The sequence below is a fragment of the Sesamum indicum genome, linkage group LG6, assembly GCF_000512975.1.
Source record: "Sesamum indicum cultivar Zhongzhi No. 13 linkage group LG6, S_indicum_v1.0, whole genome shotgun sequence".
NCBI classification, from domain to species: Eukaryota; Viridiplantae; Streptophyta; class Magnoliopsida; order Lamiales; family Pedaliaceae; genus Sesamum; species Sesamum indicum.
In genome coordinates, this window is record NC_026150.1 from 10996153 (window position 1) to 11021401 (window position 25249).

At 37.3% G+C, this 25249-nt stretch overlaps 2 protein-coding genes across 6 annotated transcripts; both read right to left on the reverse strand.

Annotated features, from left to right (window-relative positions):
- LOC105164342 lies at positions 2367-18097 on the reverse strand. 5 transcript variants are annotated; one of them, XM_020694788.1, is made up of 15 exons: positions 17781-18097; positions 14480-16341; positions 13900-14352; positions 11216-11505; positions 10659-11101; positions 10415-10467; positions 10116-10223; positions 8174-10044; positions 7890-7998; positions 6939-7119; positions 5129-5196; positions 4932-5041; positions 3996-4841; positions 2788-2881; positions 2367-2690 (listed from the first exon to the last, which is right to left on the reverse strand). In XM_020694788.1, exons 2-15 carry the CDS (start codon positions 16329-16331, stop codon positions 2680-2682), a joined length of 6489 nt encoding a protein of 2162 aa, XP_020550447.1. In that variant the 5' UTR covers positions 16332-16341; positions 17781-18097; the 3' UTR covers positions 2367-2679. The 5 variants fall into 5 exon arrangements, with proteins under 5 accessions (XP_020550447.1, XP_020550446.1, XP_011081270.1 ...); XM_020694787.1 differs by having other exon boundaries at positions 17754-18097; XM_011082968.2 differs by having other exon boundaries at positions 8174-10038; positions 10424-10467; positions 17754-18096.
- Positions 22611-25104, reverse strand: LOC105164343 (CAP-Gly domain-containing linker protein 1). The gene has a single exon (XM_011082969.2). It carries the CDS (start codon positions 24838-24840, stop codon positions 22942-22944), a length of 1899 nt encoding a protein of 632 aa, XP_011081271.1. The 5' UTR covers positions 24841-25104; the 3' UTR covers positions 22611-22941.

Genomic DNA, 25249 nt, shown 5'->3' on the forward strand with positions numbered 1-25249 from the left:
GCATTTAACCGAAGCCCCGACCAATCACCAAAGCGATCCAGTCCGTCCTTGAATACACGTATAGAGTCCACCGTTGCTCGACTGAATAAGATAACATCATCAGCGAAACCCAGTTGGAAGATATTGGAGGCTTCACATTTCCAATGAAATTGAAAGCGTCCATCTTGCTCAATAATTTGGAGGAAGACCAAGTGCATCACTTCCATAACAAGGACAAAGAGGTTTGGAGATAGAGGATCACCTTGGCAAAGCCCTCTTGAGCCCACAAAAAAACCGTGTGTCTTCCCATTCAAGCCCACCGAAAATGATGTGTTGTAATACACTCTTCAATCCATCTCATAAATATGACCGGGAACCCGAATAATTGAAGTGTGCAAGGAGGAAATCCCACTCCACAGTATCATAAGCTTTATGTATGTCCACTTTCAAGGCACACCGTGGAGGTAATCTCTTCTGATTATATCCAGTGAATAACTCTTGTGCCATCATGATGTTATCCCCAATACTCCTGCCAGGTATGAAAGCCGCCTAACAAGGACTAATAAGCTTGCCCAAGACCACACTCAAACGTTGGACCAGTAGCTTAGCAATAACCTTATAAATCACATTGCAGCAAGAAATGGGACGAAAGTCAGCTACAGTAATAGGGGAGTGTACCTTGGGAATAACCGCCAAGAGCGTACAATTGACTTGCTTTAAAAGTTTTCCCGTAGCAAAGAAATTCAAGACAGCTCTAGTGACTTCATCACCCACGACTGTGCATGCAGCTTTAAAAAACCCCGACGAATAGCCATCTGGTTCTGGAGCTTTGTCTTCTGCTATAACAAACATTGCAAGTTTCACATCCTCAACCGTGAAAGGTTTGATAAGCTGCGAGGCTTCGTCCTCATCCACAAGATGTCGCGCCCAAAGGCGCAAAAATCGCAGATCCAACACTTCCCATCGTCGATTTCTGCCAAGTAAGGACTGATAATAGGAGACAAACTCCTCACTCACCGCATCAGGATCGGAAGGACTGATAATAGGAGACAAACTCCTCACTCACCGCATCAGGATCGGTCTGGGTGACTCCATGACCATCCTTAATCTGTAACACCCTCTTTACTGCACGTCGATGTGCAATCTTGCGAAAGAATACACGTGTGCACTGGTCTCCTTCCTTAATTATTATTTATTAATTTTAATAAAATTTAATTATAAATAAAAATCAAAACATTTTAACTTAATATTTTTTATAATTTATAAAAGTGTGATAAATTTTTAATTTAAACTTATAATCTAGTCATTAATTTTATTAATATATTAATAAATATTAATATTTTAATTATTAAAAGATGTAATTTTATATAAAAAATCAATTAAAAAAGTTAATAAGATAATATAAACATAAATTAAAAATTAATATAAATAAAAAAATATACAAGGATATACTTTGACACCCCTATAATTTTTATAATTACAAAAGTGCCCCTAAAGGAATTTCTGTCTTTAAAAAATTATATTAAAATTTGACCAAATCAACAGGAGCATTTTAAGATTTTAAAAGCTTTCAGGGATTATTTTATGTTATTTTATAAAAGACGGGTGGTTTGTGTAAAAGAACAATAGGTGAGGGGGTGTAAATATAATTACCTCAATTAAATACATTATAATAAGAATAAAATATTAAAAATAAAGTCGAATTCATTTACAAACAAGACAAAACAGTTAAAAGCACCCTAAGAGATACTACTTACTTTTTACCTAAAAGTACTTTGTTTTGATCCAAATTAAGCAAGAAATCCATATTTAAACGATTCACAATCAATAGCATTACTCATACTGAAACTTAAAAAGTCATTTTTTGGAAGATCCAAAAACTTACAGAACTTGGAGAAAACTTTGTAAACCCCCCGCCCCTTTAATTGACATAGACCTCAGTCGTCTAATAAAATGACAATGCAATACTACATTGGGACTAGTTAGCAATTTTAGAAATAAAAACTAACATCCCGAATACCTCAAAAATACTTTTTTTGAGAATCAAAAGTTGAAAAATATTTTTTCGAGACTCGCGCAATCATACAGCTCAATGTCCCAAACTTAGTCACTTTATTACCACGGCATAGAACCTCTCAACCATTCCACTCGTTCTTCTCATGTGCTTCGAATCTAAGGCGTCACATAATACAGCATCCCAATGTGCTCATTTCTCCTCTCCGAAACTGTTGCAATAATCTTAATTACATGTGCTCTACGTCCAGTTACGACCCTTCAATCACACTTCTTGAACCTACTGCTGAATGAGAATAACTACCTACCACATTGATATAATAGCTACCATCACAACAGGAGAAGTTCAGCAGTTCGCCTTAGGAGAGAATTTAGAAGATAAACAACCGGATTGCAAGTTGAATAATTAAGACTTCTCTGAAATGTTCAAGCCAACTGACACAAAGTACCATATACAACCTATTCAGGGGAATAGAAAGTCAAAGCCCTATTCTTGTATGCCAACTACACCAATATTGACATCTACTGCCTAAATTTTACATCCGACAATGTAAGAGAGTGAGCATTTGCATTCTCACTTATATCCTCTTTATAACAAATTAGTCTACAGAAACACTACAGGAGGACAACTTGGTCATTTGGGCCGCCAAAAGGAGCCGTTCGGACGCTGTTCCCTGTCAACCACAATTATTTGTTCCCTATCAATAAAAAAGATGTGGTCAGTTTCATGATTCTTTGCTTGAAGTAAATGAAGACAATAGCAAGCGAAATGCAAGACTTGCACTTCAATACTACCTCTGGCGGTGCCTTTATTCTGACTCCTGTGGCTTTTGTCATGCGAGGATGGAATTTTTGAGATTATCAGTGAACTTTGCAGCCCTTCCAGTAGCTGCATAGAAGAAGTTCAAAAACAGAAATACATGGTGAAATTGCAGAAGCCCGAGTCTTCATCTCTATATAAACAAATATTCACCAGCCACATGCTCCCAAAAATTATAAGCGTCAAAAAGAGAAGCCCTCTCTGAGCAGATACATTTGAAACTTAATCACAGTTCACAAAACTTTATGCATCAACAATGCCTAATTCAATTTAGGGCCTATAAATACATGTTTGGCCAAAGAACAATTTAGTTTATGCAGAACCCAGCTATCCGGATGCACAGAGAACTCCAATTATTTTATCATTCTTCATTTGGAATCTAAAATGTTCTCACAAAATCAATGTTAGCTTGCATAGCAAGTAAAACTCTGACGCAATGTAACTCATCAGATAAAATATTTTATTCGTATTTCGATACTACCTCTTTTCATAAACTTATGTGTTGGGAACTTTATGCAATTATAGGTCCATTTATTCACTTTTTGTGTTTTGTCTGAGTGGAGAAAGTAGGGCCTTCCAAATCTTGGGATACTAAGTCTAGTTAGGAAGCACTCAGAGCTTCACCTCTTTGTTTAGTTATATTCTGTTGGGTCAGGCAGTGTGCACGGTAAGCAGGTAAGATCTGACAGATCGAACACTTAGAGCACAATCACATTCGAAACACTTGCACTTGCAGAATTTCTTTGAAGTTTTATTGGGATTATCAAAAGTCCAACAAAGTATAATCACCAAGGAATAATAAATGAAGCTCAACGTAGAGATGTTGTGTGATGTATCAAAACCCTAAAATCATAACTTGCAATGATCATCATATTTTGGGGCACATATAATATGTTCCTTTGACATTGCATCAGGTATGCACATTATTTTTTATGAATGACCGATCTATATGTTTTCAACTCTATGGGTTTCCCTCCAAGTTCAGTATGCAAATACAATAATACTACCACAACACAAACAAAAATCTGCAGGAAATTCTCAATAACAGAAAACCCTTATCTGCCTTTTGGTCTGTGATTTTCATTTTGAGCAAAACATGGCAAAATACACTTATCTCAAGTTTACCCGTAAAGAAGCATGGTTAAATTAAACAGATTATGAAAAGAGAAAAAGTAAAAATTACCCTTGACGTTGGCTGGATACGGCGATTTGATCGGCGGGGTTCGGCAACTTCAGAATTTAATTTATCATTTGCTTCAATTTTTGCCAATTTTCCACTTGCAGGTGCAAGTTTCCCTTGGTTGGGCAGCTCAGATTTAGCATTCCTTGTTGCTGCTTTCTTGCGATTTTCTGGTGGAAGAGCTTGAGAAGAAAATACCACACTGCCACCAGAGATCTCTTCAACATTAGAAACAGATACATACTCAGCAACGTTTTGCTCACCTGATTCATTTTCATCATTGCTAATAGAGCCCTTTGCTACATGATCTGATACAGATGCATCACGTGCATTAGGCCGCGAAGAGGTTAAGTCATCTTTCTGTGCTAAAGTTCTACTTGGGATGCTTGGCAGTTTCCCAGACTTTAGAGATCTCGGTTTAGACTCTGGTACTTGTTTCTCCTTCAAATCAACCTTGGAATTACTTTTGAATCCCCGAGCCCCTGATCCTTGAGGCAAAAATTTAGCTAATTTTGCTGAATCATTAGGTGCATTAATCTTGGGGTTCCTATCAGAAACGTAATGCTTGCTTACTTCCATGAATTTTCTTTTCTTCCCAGGCTTAGGGACACCAAACACAACTCTTGATCCTTCTTTCCTATCAGACCTCATCGTCTTGACCGTGTTCGGCTTATTCTCCTCCTTCGTACTACCGATACTAAAAACTTTTTCATTAGCAGCCAAAGGCAATCTTATTTCTTCATTTATCCCTGTTTCTACAAAATCAATGGTTTTGCCCATCTTGCCCTTCGCTTTTATCTCAATATTGGTGCTTCCCAGCTTTGCTCGCTTCTCCACTGGTGTATCTCCCTGAAAATGAGGTGCATGAGTCGGAGCACAGCAAAAAGCTAATGTTTATTGAACCCGTGGTGAACTATATATACAAGCTAAATATAAGACCTGAGAAGTGCAATCCTCCCCTAGTCTGCACCATTCAACCCATTGGCCATCACTCCAAATTAAAGTTGGCCGTAGATGCCACACTTTGACCAATGATGTCTCTCCTTTGGCTGCGTAAAACCAAAAAATGCATTTGTGAATTACACATCAGAAGTACTGAACATAGACAATCAAACGCATCGGTCAGAAAAAAGTACCTGGAAAATGGACACTTAAAGTAGTTGGGTCTTTGTCATTCTTTTCTGCAACAATGCCTTCATACCAGCTGAAGTAACATGGATACAAGAGATATGAAGAATGAAGTAGAATTCAAAGTTATAGATCCAAATTAATATATATATCTGAAGCACATTTCTGCAGTATGTTATAAAGATTATTATAATACCGATGTTTTCAGTAATAGTATTACAACTAAGACTAAACTCCTGTGAAATAAAGATAAAGTAATGCAGTTTCATATAACAATGTTTCAATGGCATGGAGGTCACTTAAGATCAAGATGTAAGAACATCCTACAGGATCAGATAGTGAAGCAGTGTCCTCTTATTCAGAGCGGAATGTTTAGCTAAAAGAACTTTACACACAAGTTTCTTGCACTATGGAAACATGATTCTATTTGAGTCTTTCATCATCAATTGCATAAAATCCCTTGCATTGATAGCAATCACGAGCCAATAGGCACATAAACCAACAAACAAAAGGAAAACCATACAGAAGTTAATCACTTGCCCATATGTGCCAAACATAGGGTGTGTACCATTTAAAAGGATGCAGACAAGGTGCATGCATATGAAGAAATCGGATTGAAATTAGATCAGGTTTCAAGCATCCTGGTAAATCAAGTAAGAGCAAACAGTAATCAGAAAGTGATGTATTTAAAGATGAAAAATCTTGTGAAGTTGAAATAGTGTTCATCAAAATATCAAGCCCGTGCTTTCACATACACTCCCAAAAAACTATTAATGGGGTGATTTTCTGAGCCACAAAAAGAGAGCTGTTGTGATATGGTTTAAGATCTACATTCAGATCAAATCTGATGCTGAAACCTCTCCGTTGGATCACGCAATTAAGAGAGGGAATAAAGCCTAGTGGACCCTAAGAACAGGGATAAAAATTGGATCCAACTGAAAACCATTATTAGGTAGAGTAAAAGATTGATTAGAAGAGATATTTTAATAAAATGAAATAGATACCTTACAAAGTGACACGAATACTCCTAGGCCAAACCCAATATCATTATGCCACCCAAGTGAAAAAATTAAAATTTCAGCCACCATTTTAAACTCAATGATGTATCTCTAAGGAAAAAAGCATAAAAGGTGGATTCATGCATCATTCCTGTTTATTACGATCAGATTCATGAGTTACAATCATCAGAGTTAGTGCCGAATTTCTGACCCTATGTAAACAAGCAGCAGTATTGTGTCACAATTCACATGCTTGTTTGGTCAAGTCAATAAGGTTCTTCATTCAAAAGTAAAAAATTCTCTATTGCCCATTAAGGAATTGACAACTCTTATTTTGTCTTCTCATGCAATGTATTTATATCCTGTGATCATATTACTCCTATGACTATTGACTATTACTAGAAACATGTAACTTTCAACACTGTGTTTAATACAATCCTCCGTTCTTGCAGGAAATCGAGAATATTTTATTATTTCTCTAGGTGGTCTGTAACTTTTAATCACTCAATCTGAAGCTCCGCATATCAGTTGATCTGATCTAATCCACCCATCTTCCACCATCCAAAATATGTGGACGGATACAAGCCGATGAGGAATAAATAAGAAAGCACACAACCAATGACCATGTAAAATGAACCCATTCCTGATAACAGTGAAAGCTTTGAACTCCATGAGAAAATGAAAGAAGCCCAGCTCAGTGGCTGATTGTAGAAATTACCAGACAGGGAACAAAAGTATAATTCATAATCACAAAATAGGAAGATGCTATCTAAACAGTACATATGAAAACAGTCATCATATAAAGCAAGTTGTGGCTTACCTATCTTCCACATAGGCATCAACTTTGTCTCCAACAGACCAACTATAATCCTTGACAGCAGCTCGACGTCTCTTCCTTGTTCCTTCAAACTGTCCAGCAGTCATAGGATGGGGAATTCGAATCTTCGGAGCATTGCCGTCTTCGGGTTCAACTGATATCCACTCCTTGAGCTTCTCAGACCCTAAAAAGAGGAGCAAATTCCAGATGAGGTGACAAAACAAAACACCCGTACACACCCACATACTAAAAAGTCTTCTAGTTTAATAAACCATTATTTTGAATGAAGAACCTCCCCTTCTACCAAAAGCAATTTCTCCTCAATAGATAAATTCTTCTTTCATGTGAAAAGAAAATTGATGTAGCCAATAACTCAACAGTGAAGTTATGATTATGATAATAATTTTATAATATTATATAGTTCACATGATGAAGGTGGCCTATCAGTCTCTTCTTTTCCTCCCAATCATAATTACACGAGATCCTCAAGCTATTTAAAAATTGTATGATGCAACCTTAACCTATTATGCTATGCCAGTCAACACATGATTTCATAAAGAGGATACACAAGAAAAAACATGGCGATTGTTTTGTTTCGAGTACATAATTTGGGCTCTTTCAGTAACTGATAGAACTATCAGCCATTCCACCATATTCTTTCTTGACACAGAAACAAGATAAGGAGATGGCTCCAAATGCTTTTATTGATTATATGGGAGTATGATCCAGGAGCACTACCAAAGTGTTCCAAACCCCATTTCATCTTAACATGGGTCAGCCTCCGGCCTAGATCATTTTAAGTTAAATGAAGTCTCTATTGCATTCAGCTTAAAGCCTTAAATATATCAAATATGAAACTTCATACAACTTAAAGCTCATAGGACGAAAGAGATCTTCTAAGGACCTCAATCATGCAATAATTCCCACCAAAATACAAAAAGATCTGCAACTGACCTTCATCAGATTGTAATTCCCTATAACAAACAAGAGCTTCGCCGTCCTTCAAACTCAACACATTGGCTGAGAACCAGGCCTTCTTCAAATCACCACGATCTTTAAGAACCTGCAATGTCAAGCAGTTGAAATGTCTTTACAACGAAATAAACGTTAAGCATGTAATCATATTAACTCTTTTGAAGTAGGACATGGAACAAACAACTGCTAGGCAATAAGATGCAACCAGAAACAGGAAACTGAAAGAAGCATAAGATACTTTAAAATAGATGAAAACTACAAACCTCAACAAGGGAACCCTCCTTTATGCTTGTTATGGTAAAGGAGTTTGATCTTGATTCAATGTCGGGGTCAGAAACAACACCAGCAGACTTAGCTGAGTCAGATACTTTTTTGTCCTTATGAAGTGTAGAAGCGCTCTCCCCATGCTTGACAGAATCTATAAGATTACCCTCCACTGTAACATTATCAGCCAACATATTTCTGGACACCTCCCTTTGAATAGGAGACACAACGTGTCCTGTAAGGTGCATGCCCTTATCAGGTCCCTTATGCTGGTTCAAAGCATTATGCACCTCTCCTGCATTGCTATGGATAGACTTATTTTTATTCATGTGATCTGGTTGTGAACCAGGTACAGTAGCCACCTGCAGGACTTTCCAATAATTACTCGGGCCGGCTTCTGCTAGTTCACCCAAAGAGAAAGGGTCACCCATGGCAACAATTTTTCCAGCATGTGAAACCGCTTCTGCAGCCAATTCTGCTGCCTTTACAATCGCATCAAGATTTTCAGCATGCTTCGTGGCAGCTGAAGCAGCCTCAACTCTTTTCCTAGCAGCCTCTCTAGCAGCAGATATTGCTAAACTGGGAGCATTACTCCGATCCCCACCCTTTAAAATGGACACAGCTGAAGCATTCGCCAAGTTGTTCATGGAATTAGAAACCGAGCTTGCATCATAATCAGTGGTGTTCACAGTTCCAGACTTACTCACTGCTTCATCCGCCATTTGTTTTGCTTGCACCGCTGCACTTAATGCAACCTTAGCAGCTGCAGCTGCTGCCTTTGCAACAGAAGCAGCAGCAGCTACAGCAGCAGCGGCGGATGCTAATTTAGATTCAGCATCCAATGTCAAGCCAGAATTTTTTTGCTGATCCAACTGGCTCCACACACCTTCACATTGACTGATGGCGGCAGCAGCATGAGCAGCAGCCTCCTGTGCTTGCAACTTAGCCTCCTCCACTTTGCTAAAACCATCAACATTTAGTGCCCTCTTATCCATACTTAAATCACCTCTTTTGGGGTGATCACTAGAAATTGATGGAGAGACCATGGATAAAAATGGGTTAGTCGCACCTTTTGGCACAAAGCTAGAAGGGGTCGTGACAGCAACCGATGTCGAATAATGACTACTAACAACAGGTTTAGACATTGAATCTGCCTGATTCCGACTCATCAAAGAGATTTGACCAAGATTTTCAACTGCAGGAGCCTTCTTTGACATCTGATTAGCTACTACGGGAGCAGAGACGGTATCAACTGGAGAAGCAGTCACAGAAATCTGTAAAACATCATCCACACCAGAAGACTTCTTTCTCTTTCTAGTTTTTGTATCAGCAGTAGGTGCAGCTGATACTTTGCCTTTTTTCAGATCAAGTGAAGAAGCCCCAGCAAACATTGTAGTGGCCCCAGTATGAGTTGAAGGAATGGGAGATACATGCTTTGTGCCAGAGGTAAGAGGCAACAATGATTCTTTGACTGGGGTCAATTTTACTGGTTCTGTGATTGGAAATGTGGGATAATTACTACTGATATCAAAGGGAGAACTTTGTGAAGAGGCAAGCCAGGGTACTGGGAAGGGAGCCTGCGATGGCCAAGTGCTATGCGGCATGTAATTCCGTATAGGTGGAGTCTGATAAGGATTCAAAGGAGAAACGGCCTGATAATCAAAAACAGCAGTTCTGCCCACGCTGCTGGTTGGCAAAGCTTCACCAGATGGAGTAGATATACTCCACAAGGGGGAAGAGAGAGGGATCACAGGATTGACAACAGGAGAAGGGATGGGCTTGTTGCTTGCTCGCCCAGCTATGGAGGAAAGAACTTCACTTTGAGGGAAGGCTTGTCTGTTGGTCTGATCTGGAGCTTTGGCACCTGCATCTTTCAATACCAATCTGTAATCAGTAAATGGCAATATGTAGAGGCCAATACTAGAGAACAAGATAAGGTACCTGAACGTGAGGGTACAGGTGTTTCAGTGTTATTGCCTTGGGATTTCTGACCATGAAACCTTTCTACGCAAGCACGCCAAGAAGGCTCCCAAATGCTCCTACCTCCATCTTTTTTTAAGTTGAAAAAAAGAACAAAAAATCAGAATTGTCACTTGGCTAGCAACTATATGTTCATACTAAAGCCCCTTCCCCACCTACACCACTGCACCCCCATAAACAAAGAAAAGGAAAACATAAACAAAACATGAAAACAAAAATAGAAAGGGGCAGATGAACCAAGACTGCAAGACATAACTAACCACACATACCAAAGGCTGACACCATACACGCCTCATCAGGTGCTGCTCCTTGTCTGCAGAAACAACATTCAAGCATAAGCAAACAAAAAAGAGGATAAAATGATACTTTATAGCATCAAAGGAGAAAGTTTCCAGTCTGCTTGAGAAACTTGTGTACTCGTGTGCAAATCAATACCCTAAATATAGTTTTCTCTTTTTTGCTGCAATGCAGACAAAACTTTTGAGAAAGAAAAACCGGACTTACATAAGAGATCCATAAACAAAGATTTGTGCTCGCAGTTGCACTTGTTGTAAATCTGTAAAAGGCTGCTGAAAGAATCCAGATAATGGAGCAGAAGTATTAAGATCAGGCAAGCTGGAGGTAGGAATAGAGACAGTCCCCCTTGGCTTGACAACACTTTCAAATGTCACGAGTTGACCGGCCCCTGGTGGACTCAAAAACTGAGATGATTTATCCCCCTTCTCAGTCTGCTTCAGAGGAGTTGTTTCTTTCACTTGATTCCCTTTTCTTGCATTTCCTTTCCCAGGCTTTGTGCTGCCACGTCTTGTTTTGCGCTGAGAGGGTCCTCCAAGACTTCCAGATGGGGAACAAACACCAGGGGTTAGAGAACTAACATGAGAAATTTCCTTCATTATCCTCGGATCTGTCTGGCTGCTACCAGATGTTGAAGGGGATCCTTCACCAGTCTTCAGCAAAATCCACAGTTAGCATTTCAATAATTAATCAGAGTAAATGCAGAAACAGTAGAATAAAGAACAGGAACAGGTAAAAGGAAAATAATAGAACATCGCCAGACATACCAAAGACAGTTTGCAAGCTTGAATTCTGGGAAATGATTGCAAACCCTTGCCAGGATCCCCTGTAGACTGATCTTCCAAAGGCCTAATGTCAAAGGTAAAGGTGCCCTCTTCTTTAGATGGAGCATTTACTCCTGAAACCTCAGTTGTTGGCATAACTTCTCCAGTATCTTCAACATTGTTTCTATTAGGAGAAGTTTGCTTTTTCGTTTCAGTTTGTGAAACATCAGTACAACTAGCTCCAGGGTCAGCAGGCTTGTCAGATTTATCAGTTTCTGCAGTACAGCTCATAACTGCAAGCACGTCAACAGCAGAACTTTTAGTTATTAGAAAAACTAGAAAAAAGAGTCCAGCTTGCAGATTGACAACTATTAAAGCAAAAACAAAAGGCTCATTGTTGCATAACAGTCGATCTTGTAGACTAACATGACTCCTAGGTGATATAAGACTTGGTTGTACCAGTTTGGATTCATGAATAAGGATAACTACTTTTTCAAATATAGAACATTAATCCCATGAAAAAATTATGCAACAAGCACTCTAACCTTTTCAGGCTTGCTTTGTTATTTTTTTCATCCACAAAGCAGCAGTCACAACCTCAGACCCATAACTTGATACTATTAACATAATGAGTTGACGGATCCTCAATGACAAAGTGCACTTGCATCCAAAAGTTTAGTCAACTATTAGATTTTAGCCAAAGCAATCACGAGTCCACATCAAAACTTCACACTTGATGAAGTCAATGAAAGTCATAATAAAGTCTTCTATTGGACAGTTGCAGAGCTTAGTGCAGACCAAAACCTTTGCATTGATAAGAAAGCATGTCCACAGTCCATACCACACAGGTGATAAAGGAAAATTTGGGTACCCTAACCTCATCAAATTGAGATCGGCACGGAAGCAGAGAGAAGATCTATTATACACAATACCACGTCTCTATAAATCATTTCTCCCTCCAAGATTTTACAAAACCAAGTAAAGCATTAGCATCGGAAATAAGAGTGGTATGATCAGTTAAAGATGAGAAAAATGTCTCATTATTATTATGAGGACAGAAAAGAAATACACACAGCTTAAAGTATCACCTTTACCAGATAGGCCTAACCATATTGGTACAGCAATGGCCGCAACTTTCAGATAATGAATCATCAGCCCCCAATTCGAACACAAATGGATTAAGCATGGTTGAGTTTTGGGCTGCTTCTGTTGTATACTTTTATGATAATTTCTGTATAGTCATAGTTATATTAACTTCAACTTTATTAAACCCAATCATTTTTCATTGTGTTATCTCCTTATGCCCACAGGGCCACAGCTATCCTCAACCTATCTTATGTCACTTCTGACTGAATGCCTCATTTCATCAAATTTGAATTATACCCTCTCTTTGGAGGTTCGCTGCTAAAATGAGAGGCACCAATGAAATCCCCAAGTAAAATGGAGAGAATAACTTTGCTCACAAAGAAATTATGGGGAAAGGGAAGCAGCTCAGCTGTAACTTGTCATGGAAATATCTCTATTCGACTTGCCAAAGAAATTCACATTCTTCAACTTCATGTTGGATTGGATAACTTGGTGTGTTTGCATTTTAATGACTTTCTAGGAAGGCCCAACACGAAGTGTATGTTTGGATTGGGTGCTTTCGGTTTTTTCTGGCCAGCACTCCGCTTTTCTAGCATATCAAAGAAACAAAAGAAAACCCATCCCTTTCCCCAACAATTACCTATATATATTTATGCATAAGAAACCACAACAATATCATGGAAACCACAAATATTAAATATCTAAAAGGACATGATTTGACTGCTATCATTTTTCTCCAACCATCCAAACCACAAACCAAATACATCTTCTTTTTCTTCTATCAATTTTTACCTTATTTACATATAAGAACAAGAACAAACACTAGAGACAATTTCAAATACTTTTTTCGCGGAAACACTACAAAAAACCCCATTCTCAATAAGACTTTAGAAAACCCTAAAAATCTCTCTAGCATACAGCTTGATTTTGTTCTAAATGGTCAGTCAACATAGAGATTATTCTTCTAGACTCTCTATATCAAAGGTACTTTGCATATTACATCAAATTCTTCATTACATATCTTCTGTGCAGCGTGATACTTGAAAGATGATTTGAATGTAAAGACTCTTGAATAGAGCTCGATCATAAATTATTAGGTAACCTACACTTCATCTGGCTTACGCGCAAATTAAGTAAGAAACGTAATCAGTTTTTTTTTCTTTATTAAGAATGGAGGACTTATTCTAACACTTTTTTTTTCATAATAGAAAATTTCTGCTTTTGACTTTAACCTTATAAAAACATTTTATGCTGATGCACAAAAAGTTCAGCCCCCATTTTACTGCCCATGATTAAATCATGTAAAAAAGTTTCAACTCCTATAACCATTTATTTAATGCTTCACCACCATTGACTAAGCATAAAACAGCATTGTTTACAGTTCTCTGAATTTACCAGAACTTATGTGAATATAGTAAAAGACAAAAGATGCAAACAGGCATGAGATTCATCCAGTATGCCATGAGATGGAGACCTATAAATTCCTCTGAACTGTGGAAAGATATGACAGATCATAAGAACTACGGCTCCAGTCTGCAACCAAGGAATGTATTTTTCCATCTATAATAGCAACTAGATTCAAAAGACAAGATATAATTCACCTGACACTGTTAAAGAACTCATTCCACCATTTCTTTCGGTTTCTGCTTCCATTGGTTTTTCAGTAGGTACAGCTTCAGCAACATCATCTTGCCTTATCAAGTCATTGACAGAATGTTCCATCTTTTCATTCAACTCCTCACCGGCTTCATTAGCCATGGCAACATCGGAAGTCTCTACCAAGGAAATAGACTGATGACTTGTCTTTGTTTCCCCTGCAGCAGAATGCAGTTCACGGGTCTCAATTTCAATAGCAGGGGAAAGCTCAGTTGACTCCGAGGGCTCCTTTGGAACTGAACTACATGGTTGTATAGGGGTTTCAGTTTCAGTTTCTTTACTCTGATCCCTGTGCCCGGAGTCACATGAACATGGGTCATGCTCATGACAGCCAACAAGCTCATCACCTTCAACATATGATGATGTCAACTTTGTATCTTCACCCTCAGTATCCAATACTGCATAGCAATTTAAACACACAGAAGCAATTAACAGATTGCATTTGTGATGGGATAAAGAGAATCCAAGCCTTGCCAATGTTGAAAAGGAGAGGGGGGAAAGGTACAGCAGAAAAGTAAAGAATACCTGGATAAGCTACAGCAGAACTGTTAGGTTGTGATCCAGTACTTTTCTCAACTTTATCTCCCTCACCTGGAGAAGTAGATCCTACTTCTTTTTCAATCTCATCACAGACCATATCACTTAATTTAAGGGGGTCCTCCTTTTCACATGCAGAAGCATCAAGGTCATTTACATGAGCATCCACCTGGATAGGGATACTTTCTTCAGTGAACTTCTGTGTCCTCCCATCTATCGAGGTAGTGGCAACATGATCCCCAATCTTCACATTCTCTTTCTGCACCACAGCAGTATCTCCGGCATCACTCATATCATCAATCACTGATTTATCCCCACAAAATTCACTGGCAAAGGCAGAACCTGTCAAGTTACTGGGAAAACCTGCCTGATTAATGCTGCTTTCCCCATCCATTTCAGAATGATCATCTAGTACCTCATGTAACATAGAAGGCTCGGAAGTGCCATGTGGAGCCTCAAGAGAGCTGTTACTTCCAGTACAAATATCTTTATTATCAGCAAGGCCCTTGTGCTCATCCGATTGTTGAACAACAGGAACCTCCTCGAGTTCAGTATTGCCATAGATTGCAGGGGTGACAACAGTACTGCCTTCTATTCCAAGCCCCTCATTAGCTTCTCCTTGAAGGGAGACAGATGGGGTCTCAAACAAAGTGCTATGATCTCCAGACAGCTGCTTGATCTCTATGCCTGAAGAGAAAGCCTCAGATCCCTGTTGACCGCCATCTGCAGGTTCAGCAACAAATGCAACCTCATTGCATACAACATCATCTTCAGATACAGATTCTCCCTTCCCCGGCATGCTAGAAGATTCTCCAATAAGAATTTCAACTGCATGCTCCTCTTTTGAGGATTCAATTATCGAAGGAAGTTCATGAGAACATTGCCTCATTGTATTATCCGTTTCAACAACAGCAACTCCATTCAATCTATCATCATCTATATTACAGCCTTCCTCCTGCTCGTCAGCTGAATCAGACAAACCTTTTGTTATACAACCCGAACTTGCAAAACTGATATTACTAATTCTATCCTGATCATTCATAACACTAACAGAAATTTTCTGAGAAGAGCTCTCGGTACTTTCAATCTCTGTGCCAGGAACAGGTAAGTTTTCTAGCACTTGATTGGGCAGAGATTCATTCATGACGGCACAAGTTTCCTCTTGATTAGCACTGGTGCTTTTCATGTCAATACCCAAATTCTCAGTGGTCACAGTTAAACTACTATCTTTGGCACCGACGCATACTCCATAAGCAAAATTTGTCTCTTGAACCTGTAGAGTATATTCAGTCTGATCGCCTTCAACTCCTGCATTCTGATTTGACCTAGAAGAATCTCCCTCAACTTCAGCAGGGGACAATGAAGGATTTCCATGGCCAGCATCATCAATTTTATCATCCTGCCTCGAGTCGTTCTCCATTTGTCTCGTTGAGCTGCCAAGCTGATCACCTGGATCTGATTCCTCAATCATATTTTCACCTGGGACCATTTCTTCCTGCCCAACAGCCTTCAATAACATTTCAACAGATTCAGATGATGTTGCCTCAGACCAGACATTGATATGCCTTGGCAAAGCACAAGATTCTGCTGCACTGGAACTGAACTCTATTCCATTTCCTCCTCGAGAAAAGTCCTCAATCCACTGATTGTCTTCCTGACTCGGAATACCAAGAAAAACTTCGTTTTCAACTAAACTATCAAATCTCAGATGCCCGTGGAGACTGTCATCAAAATCAAACTTGGGAAGAGCAAATGGTCGCAAAACAGAAGAAATTTTAGAGCTCTCTTCACCAGCTAAGTGAAGATTCTGGCCTTCATAGTCATTGTCATTATAATCCATCGGTGTATCCCTAGAAGGAACCAGCAGGGAAGAGCAAACAATATTAAGAAAAAATATACTCTGGCCACATAACTCAACATCCAAGCTCACCATGGCAACATAGAATAAGTAACAAGCAGGATAGTAAACAGAACATCAACCAGAAATAGGAACGAATAATAACAGCCCACTAAAATAAAGCAAAGAATATCTTCACTAAAGTCCTATATAAAAGTATCAATGTGAATTCGTCAAGGCATAAAACTCCTCAAGCCCAATTGCTTCCCACCAGCTTCTCCTAAAATTGTAAGATGTCTATAGCAGGCAACCTGAACAAAAAAACTCTTACTTATCATATGTTTCAATAGGAGAATTTTGCATCTTTTTCTCATTTACCGATCAAATCGAGATGAAAATAAGACATTATAAATTAATAAAACTATTATTTTCAATGAGCAAGGATACAGTCATATACAAGAAATGCTTGGTTTCCAATCTTATATCGGAAAGATAATGCTAACAAAATAAACTTCAGTCTTCTCCACCAATGATGCATGCTCAATCGACAATAGAATCGACTTTCGCCATTTGACAGTTGCACTTAATACTTAGCCTTAGTTAAAATTATCGACCCTCACTTAACAGATTTAAACAACAAAAATCAAGCTCCCAACAGAACTTCAGAATTTAATATCAATGAAGTTCAACTCTTTCTTGCACGTAACAAGGTAATCATCAGATTTAGTGCGAATACCAAACCTAAGATACAGATACGCATTTTAATCTGAAAACAGAAGCCAAAAAAGAAGCTGACTCCAGCTGAGGAAAAATTAGAAGATAAAACACATTGCCCAATGCCAAGGAAGTGAAATTTTAAAGATTAATGTCACATAGCCAGACACATTATTACACTTTACAAAACCCTAATCTGATACAGTCCAGCTTCCTTTCACCAAAAAAAAAAAAAGGAAGGAGGAGAAGAAATAAAAACAGACGGAAGACATCATACCTCTTGCAAAATCTGAATCCCAATTGTTCCAGGTCTAAAAAAAGCGGTGAAAAAATCCTTAAACAGAAACCCCTGATAAGATCCTAACCCAGTGCTTCCAGGTTAAAAAACTCTTAAAATGCCCCTAAACATGCATGGCACAAAATGAATAACAACAAGTTCCTCTCTTTCTTCAACCAAATTAGTTTATCCTTCACCTAGGACCTGGTGGAACGCAGCTCCGGAAACAAATTTATAAACCCCCAACAGAACTTCAGTAGACACCTCTGCTCTCAAGCACCCAACCAGTGACAAACGAAAAGCCCCAAAATTTAAACTTTATTTATATCTCTATTTTCTCAAAAACCCAGAACCTCATAACTCGAGGCCCTTCAAAATCCAATTTAGAAAACCAAAAACAAAAAAAAAAAAAAAAAAGAGGAAATGAAGAGTACCAGAAGAAGTAAGTGTAGAGACGCTACCTCCCTCCATCCGGAGACGAAATCCTCACCGTTGATTCCCCTCAACTCAACCCCAATCGAACGGCCAGGCTTTCCTTCATAACCCTAGACCCCAAACCTCCTGCGCAAAAACCCTATCCCCCAAAAAACTCCGCCGTCCAACTCGTCAAATTTCACACACTCGGCAAGCAGCGAAGCACCTGCACGTACGCCTACAGGCAGAGAGAAAAAAAAACGGGACGAGAGCCGTTTGTAGAGAGAGAAATTAGTGTGTGTTTTTTGTGTTTTCAGATGTTAGGCGACGAGAACTGCCTAAGTGCTAGACTTGGAAATTTCAGCGAGCAGAGTGAACTAAAACGGGGCGCGGGGCAGGGGTATATTCGGGAATCCCTAAATGTAAATCTGACGCGTGAGGGAAGGAATACATTGACGTGTGGCTTCCTGATTGGCCGGAGCACGACCCATGCGAATGGGTTTTCCTCTCGTCGTCCGAAATTGCTGAAGCCAAATCGGGATTCTGAGTTACTGTCTGTGACATAGGGTAGATGACCGTTGTTCTAACACTGACACGATTGTGATCAAGAGGGGTAAATGTGTATTTTCGCTATACTAAGTCTAGGGGTGATGATTGTCATTCTAATCATGGGAAGATTATGAGAAAATGAGACAAATGGTCAACTCCTTCTTGTTTTTATGTCATAAAAAATATTTTTTTTATTTATAAAATTTATTTTAATGTCTCAAATTCGAAAAGAAAATATTTTTGAGCGAAGGTTTCGTTTGGTTCAATGAGGAGCGAAAAGTAAAGATGAAAGGAGGGCGAGCAAAATTTATTTTATGTTTTCTTTTAAATTTTTAAATGTGATTGAAAGGAAAATTTAAAATATATTGTTACACGAAAAATAAATTGAAAAGAAAATTTTATTTTTGTTATAATTTGACCAAATTAATCCTTTCTCTTCTTTTTGCAAAAGAAAACAAAGAAATAAATACGAAAATAATTTTATATTATTAGAAAATTTAAACCTCAAACGTTTCAGTGGGGAAAGAAAATAAATTAAAAAGAAATTATATATGTAAATGATATAGTAACAAAAAACGATATTGGAATAGAATGTTGATTTTTTTTTTAAGTAAGGGCGATAAATTATTATTAATTAAATTTTGAATTTATACAAATGTGAATCAAAGTTTCTATATTTGGGATTCAGTTCAAAATGAGTTTGGACTTAGAAAATTGGATTCGAATTTAAAATTGAAATTTAAACTTGTTCAACGTATTAAGAAACTATATCGAGTGACATAATAGTATCAAATATTAAAATTTGAATTTATACAAATGTGAATTGAATTTTCTATGTGTGGGATCTAGTTTAGAATAAACTTGGTTTTATAGAATTGGATTTGAGATTTATGTAATTAGATCTTGAATTTGTGGAATTAGATTTGAACTTAAAATTGCAATTTGACCTCATTCAACATATTTAGAAACTAGAGTTGAGTAATACACCAAAATCAACGAATCAAGAGCGATGAAAATCTATTATTAATTAAAATAAATCGATTACAAGCATTTTTTTTAATATCAATGTCTAATAAAGACCATTACAACAATCATACCCTAATCAATTATATCGAATAAACTAAATATAACAAACACGTACTATACAATAGAAACATTCCATGCATATAACGGGGTTCAATACATATGGCATCTAATGTCATGGGGCCTCAACTTTGCTAATTGAATCAGGCCTTATTGACAAATCAAAATACTGAAATTTGAACCTATACAAACGTGGATAGAGATTTCTATACTTGTGATCCAATTCAGAATGAATTTAGATTCAGAGAATTGAATTTTGAATTTATGTAATTGAATTTCGATTTAAAGATTGAAATTTGAACTCATTCAACATATTAAGAAGCTAAAGTTGAGTACAATTTGTACATTTCGTGTTTTTAAAAAAATAATATATATATATATAGTATTTATTATTATTATTATAAATCAGAAGTCATTTATGTGTTTAGAGTAAAAGTTGTCATTTCAAATTTTGAATGTTTAATTTAGCGTTTAATTTATCCGATCCACCTACAACAATTGGTAATAATAGTATACGTTAGATAAACTTCCCACGTCTTTCTTCCCTCATCACATTTATTTCTTTTTTCTCCAATTTCACACACTTTCCCCACGTTTCTTACTTGTATAAATTTCCTTTCGGAAAAAGAAGATAAAAGACGGTCAAATGCAAGTGCGTAGGTTGAAATTTTCATTTGGTGTTGATTCATCACATTTTGTCCTTCGAACTGTGATTATTTTTATATTTTTTTATCTATTTTTTGTTTTTGGCTTTAATTTGCCATATCAGTTATACAAGTTTTACAAGTTGTCACATCAAACCACTTTTGAAAGGAAATTTTTCTCTAGAAAATAGTCGCATACAGCGTATATGTGTAATTTTCTATTACAAATTTCAAATTTGGTTGATGTTTTTATGAATACACCACATTACTACGATAAAATAACTGAAATTCAACATAAAATTTAACAAACCATGAGCGATTTTTTGGAAATAAGGAAGATTTCTTGCACATGTGGCTGCATGTGACCATTTTTAAGTGGAAAATTCCACCAGAAAGTTTGAAGTGATAACTTGTAAAACTCGTATAATTGGGATGTCAAATTACAGATAAAAATAAAAAAGATTTAGATGGAAAAGTATAATAACTGCCATAGTTCAAACGATTGGTAAATTTTTTCAGCTTTGCATAGTTTGTTTTTGGATGAGGAATAATGGAGTTGATATTCGAGTTGATTTATTTAGTTATTGGAATCTTTTATTTAATTATTGGATATTGTTTAATTGTGAGTTTAATTAGTTTCTATAATAGTGAAAAATTAATAAAAAAGAAATATAGATATTAAAAAATATATATATGAGAAATATTAGAAAGTTATATTTGAAAAATATTGTGTTTATTGAAAAGGAATAATGGATGTTGAGATAGTTTAATTTGGGGATGTTATAGAAAATAGAAGCTATAAAAATATGAGGGGTTTGATAAAATAAATTTTTATGATTTAATTCATAAATAATGTACCTAAAAAGTTGAGAATGTCTAGTTATTTGAAAAAAACTGAATGGAGATTTCAAATTTGATATAAATGAAATATTAAAAAATTGATAAAAATGTATGAATATTGTTTAATATTTTTTTCAAAATATGAAATTCTCAATATATTGATAATACGTATATTAGTTTGTTATAGAACGTGAAGATAAAGTAGAGGGGTTGATCAGTTCCTTTTGCTAACATAATCTTTTGAGATTGAGGTAAATATAGTTAACTGGACTTATATATAGATATATGTATATACTTATCGTTGAATACTTAATTGTAAATAATTGATTATTTGTCTGGATTATATTGTTGTTCTATGGTGCTTTCATTATGTGCTTATCTGTCGTTGTATTGCAAGAAAGACAGATGAATGTTTGTGCGTTGCTATGCTATCTCATTGTGGACTGAATATGAACGATGGAATTCTTGATGGGAGTGGTGTAAATTGAGATGAAGAGATGACTTATCTAACCTTGGACATATTTAATGTTTTAGGATAACATAATTCATGACGAGTGTTGTGTTGTTATGTGATGATGTGATGTATGATATGAGAAAATGATGATATGATGTATAATATAAGAAAAAATAAACGTATAGCAAAGTACCATGACCCAAACGGCATCGAGGTATTCCAGGTATGGGGAATATCCAGTGTTGATGGCTACGCAATGGGATGGTGTGGGGGAGCTATGTTTGGCGTGATGTCCTATATTGATATTACTATACACTTAGCCGGTGTGGTGATATCACATACTATGGATGTTTTGTGCCAACAATTATATGATGTTGAATGAGATCATGAGATCCGACAAAATCATTGAACATACTCTAGCTAGGTCAAGAAAGGCCCTAAAATAATAAATGATAACCTCGGGTATTATGTTGTGGATTGATCGTCAGTATGTGTACCTCTTACATTTGTTGTGAATGCATAGTAAATTTTTGTTGATTGGTATCATAGTATGAAAACTTATTTTATTGTGTATGTGTATACAGATATATAAGCTGATTAGCTAGATTTATTGAGTAGTCAACTCATCCTTTGCCATATATTTTCCAGGAGATAAGCCACAGTAACTAGTCCAATTGATTCATAAAGCCTATCATCAGTATTAATAGGTTGGTCAACAGAGACATCTTGAGTAGGGAGTTCTAACTACATAATTACATTTAAGTGAATTTTGTATTTTATTTTTCTAATAATTAGAACTACACTTTTTATATTTTCATTGTTCATAAACACTACGGTGGATTATTAGTTACCAAATAAAACTTCATGACAGAACTCTTTATTAGATCTTATTTTCACTAGAATTCTATTTTAATTTAATTATGTAAGTAATTAACAACTATTATTTAAAACTAATAAAATTTACTTATTTGTACATATAAATTTATAATACACTATTATATCAAAAGGGCATAATTGACTTAAAAAAAACATAAAATGTGACAAATCATTCACACTTTCATAATATACATAGATGGTCGTTTTTTCCTTAAAAAATTAAAACAAAAAATAAAAAATAAATACCAAAAGATTTACATAAATTTCAATCAATATATTTTATCTTTATTTTAGCATTTTTACTTTTTATACCTGAAAATTTTGAGCTTACGAGCTCAAAATCTGCTCATAACATAATTCAAGCTTACAATAATCGTAATTTCCTGTTCCAATAGTGAAGGATTGAACTTAAAAAGGGTGGCAAAGAAATGTAGTTCAATCAAACAGCACACACTGTTCAGTCAGACGAAAGTGCCATTGCTGTGAATTAGCCAAATCGTGAAAAGAAGAACATAAACGAAAGACAGCAGAGATAATGCGTTAAAAACCTGCATACAAGCAGATGAAAGCAAAGAGTTGTTACTCATCTACTTGAGTAAGGTTCGATGTCAGCATCAGCCATCAAGAGTTGTTTATTACAGAAAGGAAACATGTAACTAGACTATGCATCATTGCATCTGTAGTTAGCACCAAAACTTGTTCAAAGACTTCTTCAATTCTCTCAAGACACCCCATGCAACGTGAATCAAATGAAACGTGGCGTCAATGAGCACGAGCAGCATAGGCAAGAGATATTGCAGCCAGGAGAGTTGTTGCTGAGGACAACAGGGTCCACAAGCTCTTCTTCTTGTGTGCTTCTTCCATGGAAGTCTGCAGCAACTGCAGTTGCCTCTTCATGTTCTCGACTTTGGTCTCTTTTCTCTTGAAAGCATTCTTTATCGCTTCCAATTCAATCACATATGGCTTTGTTTCTTCACCGTTAATCTGATTACCACTGAGTAAATCACCTTCCCCCACATCAGTTTCATCCCTTGAGCAAAAGCCGGCTGTGCCCTTCAACATATTCAGCACTAGCTCAGAGTTAGCACCAGCCAATTCAAATTTACCCTTCATGGAATCAAACTCGTTTTGTGCCTCAGTTATTGTATCCTCCAAAGAAATAATTTTCTTTTTCAGCAATTCACACTGGTTTTCTAGCTCTACCTTCTCAGCAAATATTGCAGCATTGTCAGCCTTCATTTCCGCAACAGCCGTGAGGCTTTCCTCAATCTTATTCTCCAACTCTCCAATCTTTTCGTTCAATTGCACAACATTATGCTTCTCTTTATCAAGACAAATTCCCATTTCATCTCTCTCAACTTTAACCTGCTCAAGCTTGCATCTATAGTCCCCAACTTCAGATTCTAAACTCTTGATCTTCTCTGCTTCAACCGAGTTTGATTCCTCCAATTTCAAAACAACAGCCTTGAGTTCAGCTACTTGGTTCTGCAATTCACCAACTTCAGTTTCCAGTTTATCTTTAGACTCCAGCATGATAATCTTCTCATTTAGCATTTCTTCTATTTTGTGCTTCCGCTCAGCTAATTGCTGCAACGCCTCTTCGAAATCCTTCTCAATCATGGCTTTCTCATCAATCAACCCCTGAATGTTCTTCTCAGTTGCCTTCCTTTCTTCCACCAATTGATCAATCTCCCTCACCATCTCCTTCTGCCTCTCATCCCCTTCGACGCACTTCTTCTCCAACTCCGCCACATTCACACGCAGTTTTTCCTCCTCCTTTTGCAGATTGATCACCATCTCATTGAGTCCACGCACAGCATTCTCCAATTCTTGTCTTTTAACCATTTCCACATTTTTTGCCTCTTCAATCCCCACAAGAACTCCTCGAAGTTCTTCCTTCACTTCCTCTATCAACTTATTGGACTCAGCTAAACTTCTCTCTACCGAACTTTTCTCCCTCATTATCGCCTCAATTCTCATCTCCTTCTCCTCCTTTTCTCTGAAAACACCATTGTATGCAACCTGTAGTTCTCCAATCTCTCGTTCGAGCTCCACTTTTCTCTCCGCCAATTCAATCAACTTGGGGCCCAAACCTTTACCCTCCTCAATTTGCAAATCCAGCTTAGCCTTCAATTCATCCCTCTCCATGCAGACTCTCCTCGAAACCTCCTTCTCATCTCCCAACGCACCTTCAATCTTTCTCAGTCTCCCATTCAACCTCCCAATCTCACCCTCCTTTTCATCAATCACTCTCTTCAACTCTCTCACTTTCATCGCCGAACCCTTCATTTCCTGCTCAATCACCTCTCTCTTCAGACCCACCTGCGCAGCAACAAAAGCGACCACCACACTCCTCTCAAGTTCCAACATCGTAGCCCTCTCACCCAACTCACCCAAATCGGACTTCAACGCATCTCTCTCCGAGTTCGACCGAGCTAGCTCCATTTCCAAGGACCCATTTGACTGAAGGAGCGACTCCATCTGCTGGCGGTACTCAACTGCCTGCTTCAGAAGATACTGATTCAGAGTTTTGAGATTTTCCAGCTGCCCCGAAGCCTCAGAATCCACGGCTGGCGCGGCCTCTTGATGGGCTTTCACAATATCCTCTTGCTTCTGCACCGGTTTATCCTGGTGGGAATGCGACATTTTCTTCTTAGCCATTGATTTTTTTCTCCTTTTTTCTTTTTCAATACAATATCTCTAGTATTTTTGGTGGTAGAAGAAGGGATGGACGATGAAGGGTTGAGGGTTTTCTGAGATTTATGGCTGGGGAAAACGTGAAATGTAGAACCTCAGATAAGGGGTAATGGGAAAGACTGCATACAGAGAAAGAAAAGGGAAGTGAAAGCGATGGGATAGTTCGTAGGGTTTCTTTGCAATTCAAATTTTGGAGGGCTCGAGATACGAGCTCCATTTATTTTGGTTTGGTCGATGGAGATATTAATTTTGGAGGTTGGTGGTGGCGGTTGTTGGTACTTGCTCCTTTGCCTATTTTAGATTATCAACGGTTGTTTCGTATCCCTTGTGTGTATATATAATAAATAATTTTTATTAAAAAAATAATTTTATT

Bases quoted from the DNA above. Each gene is read 5' to 3' on its own strand.
- LOC105164342 (XM_020694788.1), bottom strand. From the start codon at position 16,331: ATGGATTATAATGACAATGACTATGAAGGCCAGAATCTTCACTTAGCT. The intron at 11,102-11,215 runs GTATGTCTGGCG...ATTTTGCTGAAG, and splicing joins AAGCTTGCAAACTGTCTTTG to ACTGGTGAAGGATCCCCTTC. The intron at 10,468-10,658 runs GTAAGTCCGGTT...TTGTTTCTGCAG, and splicing joins TTTGTTTATGGATCTCTTAT to ACAAGGAGCAGCACCTGATG.
- LOC105164343 (XM_011082969.2), bottom strand. From the start codon at position 24,840: ATGGCTAAGAAGAAAATGTCGCATTCCCACCAGGATAAACCGGTGCAG.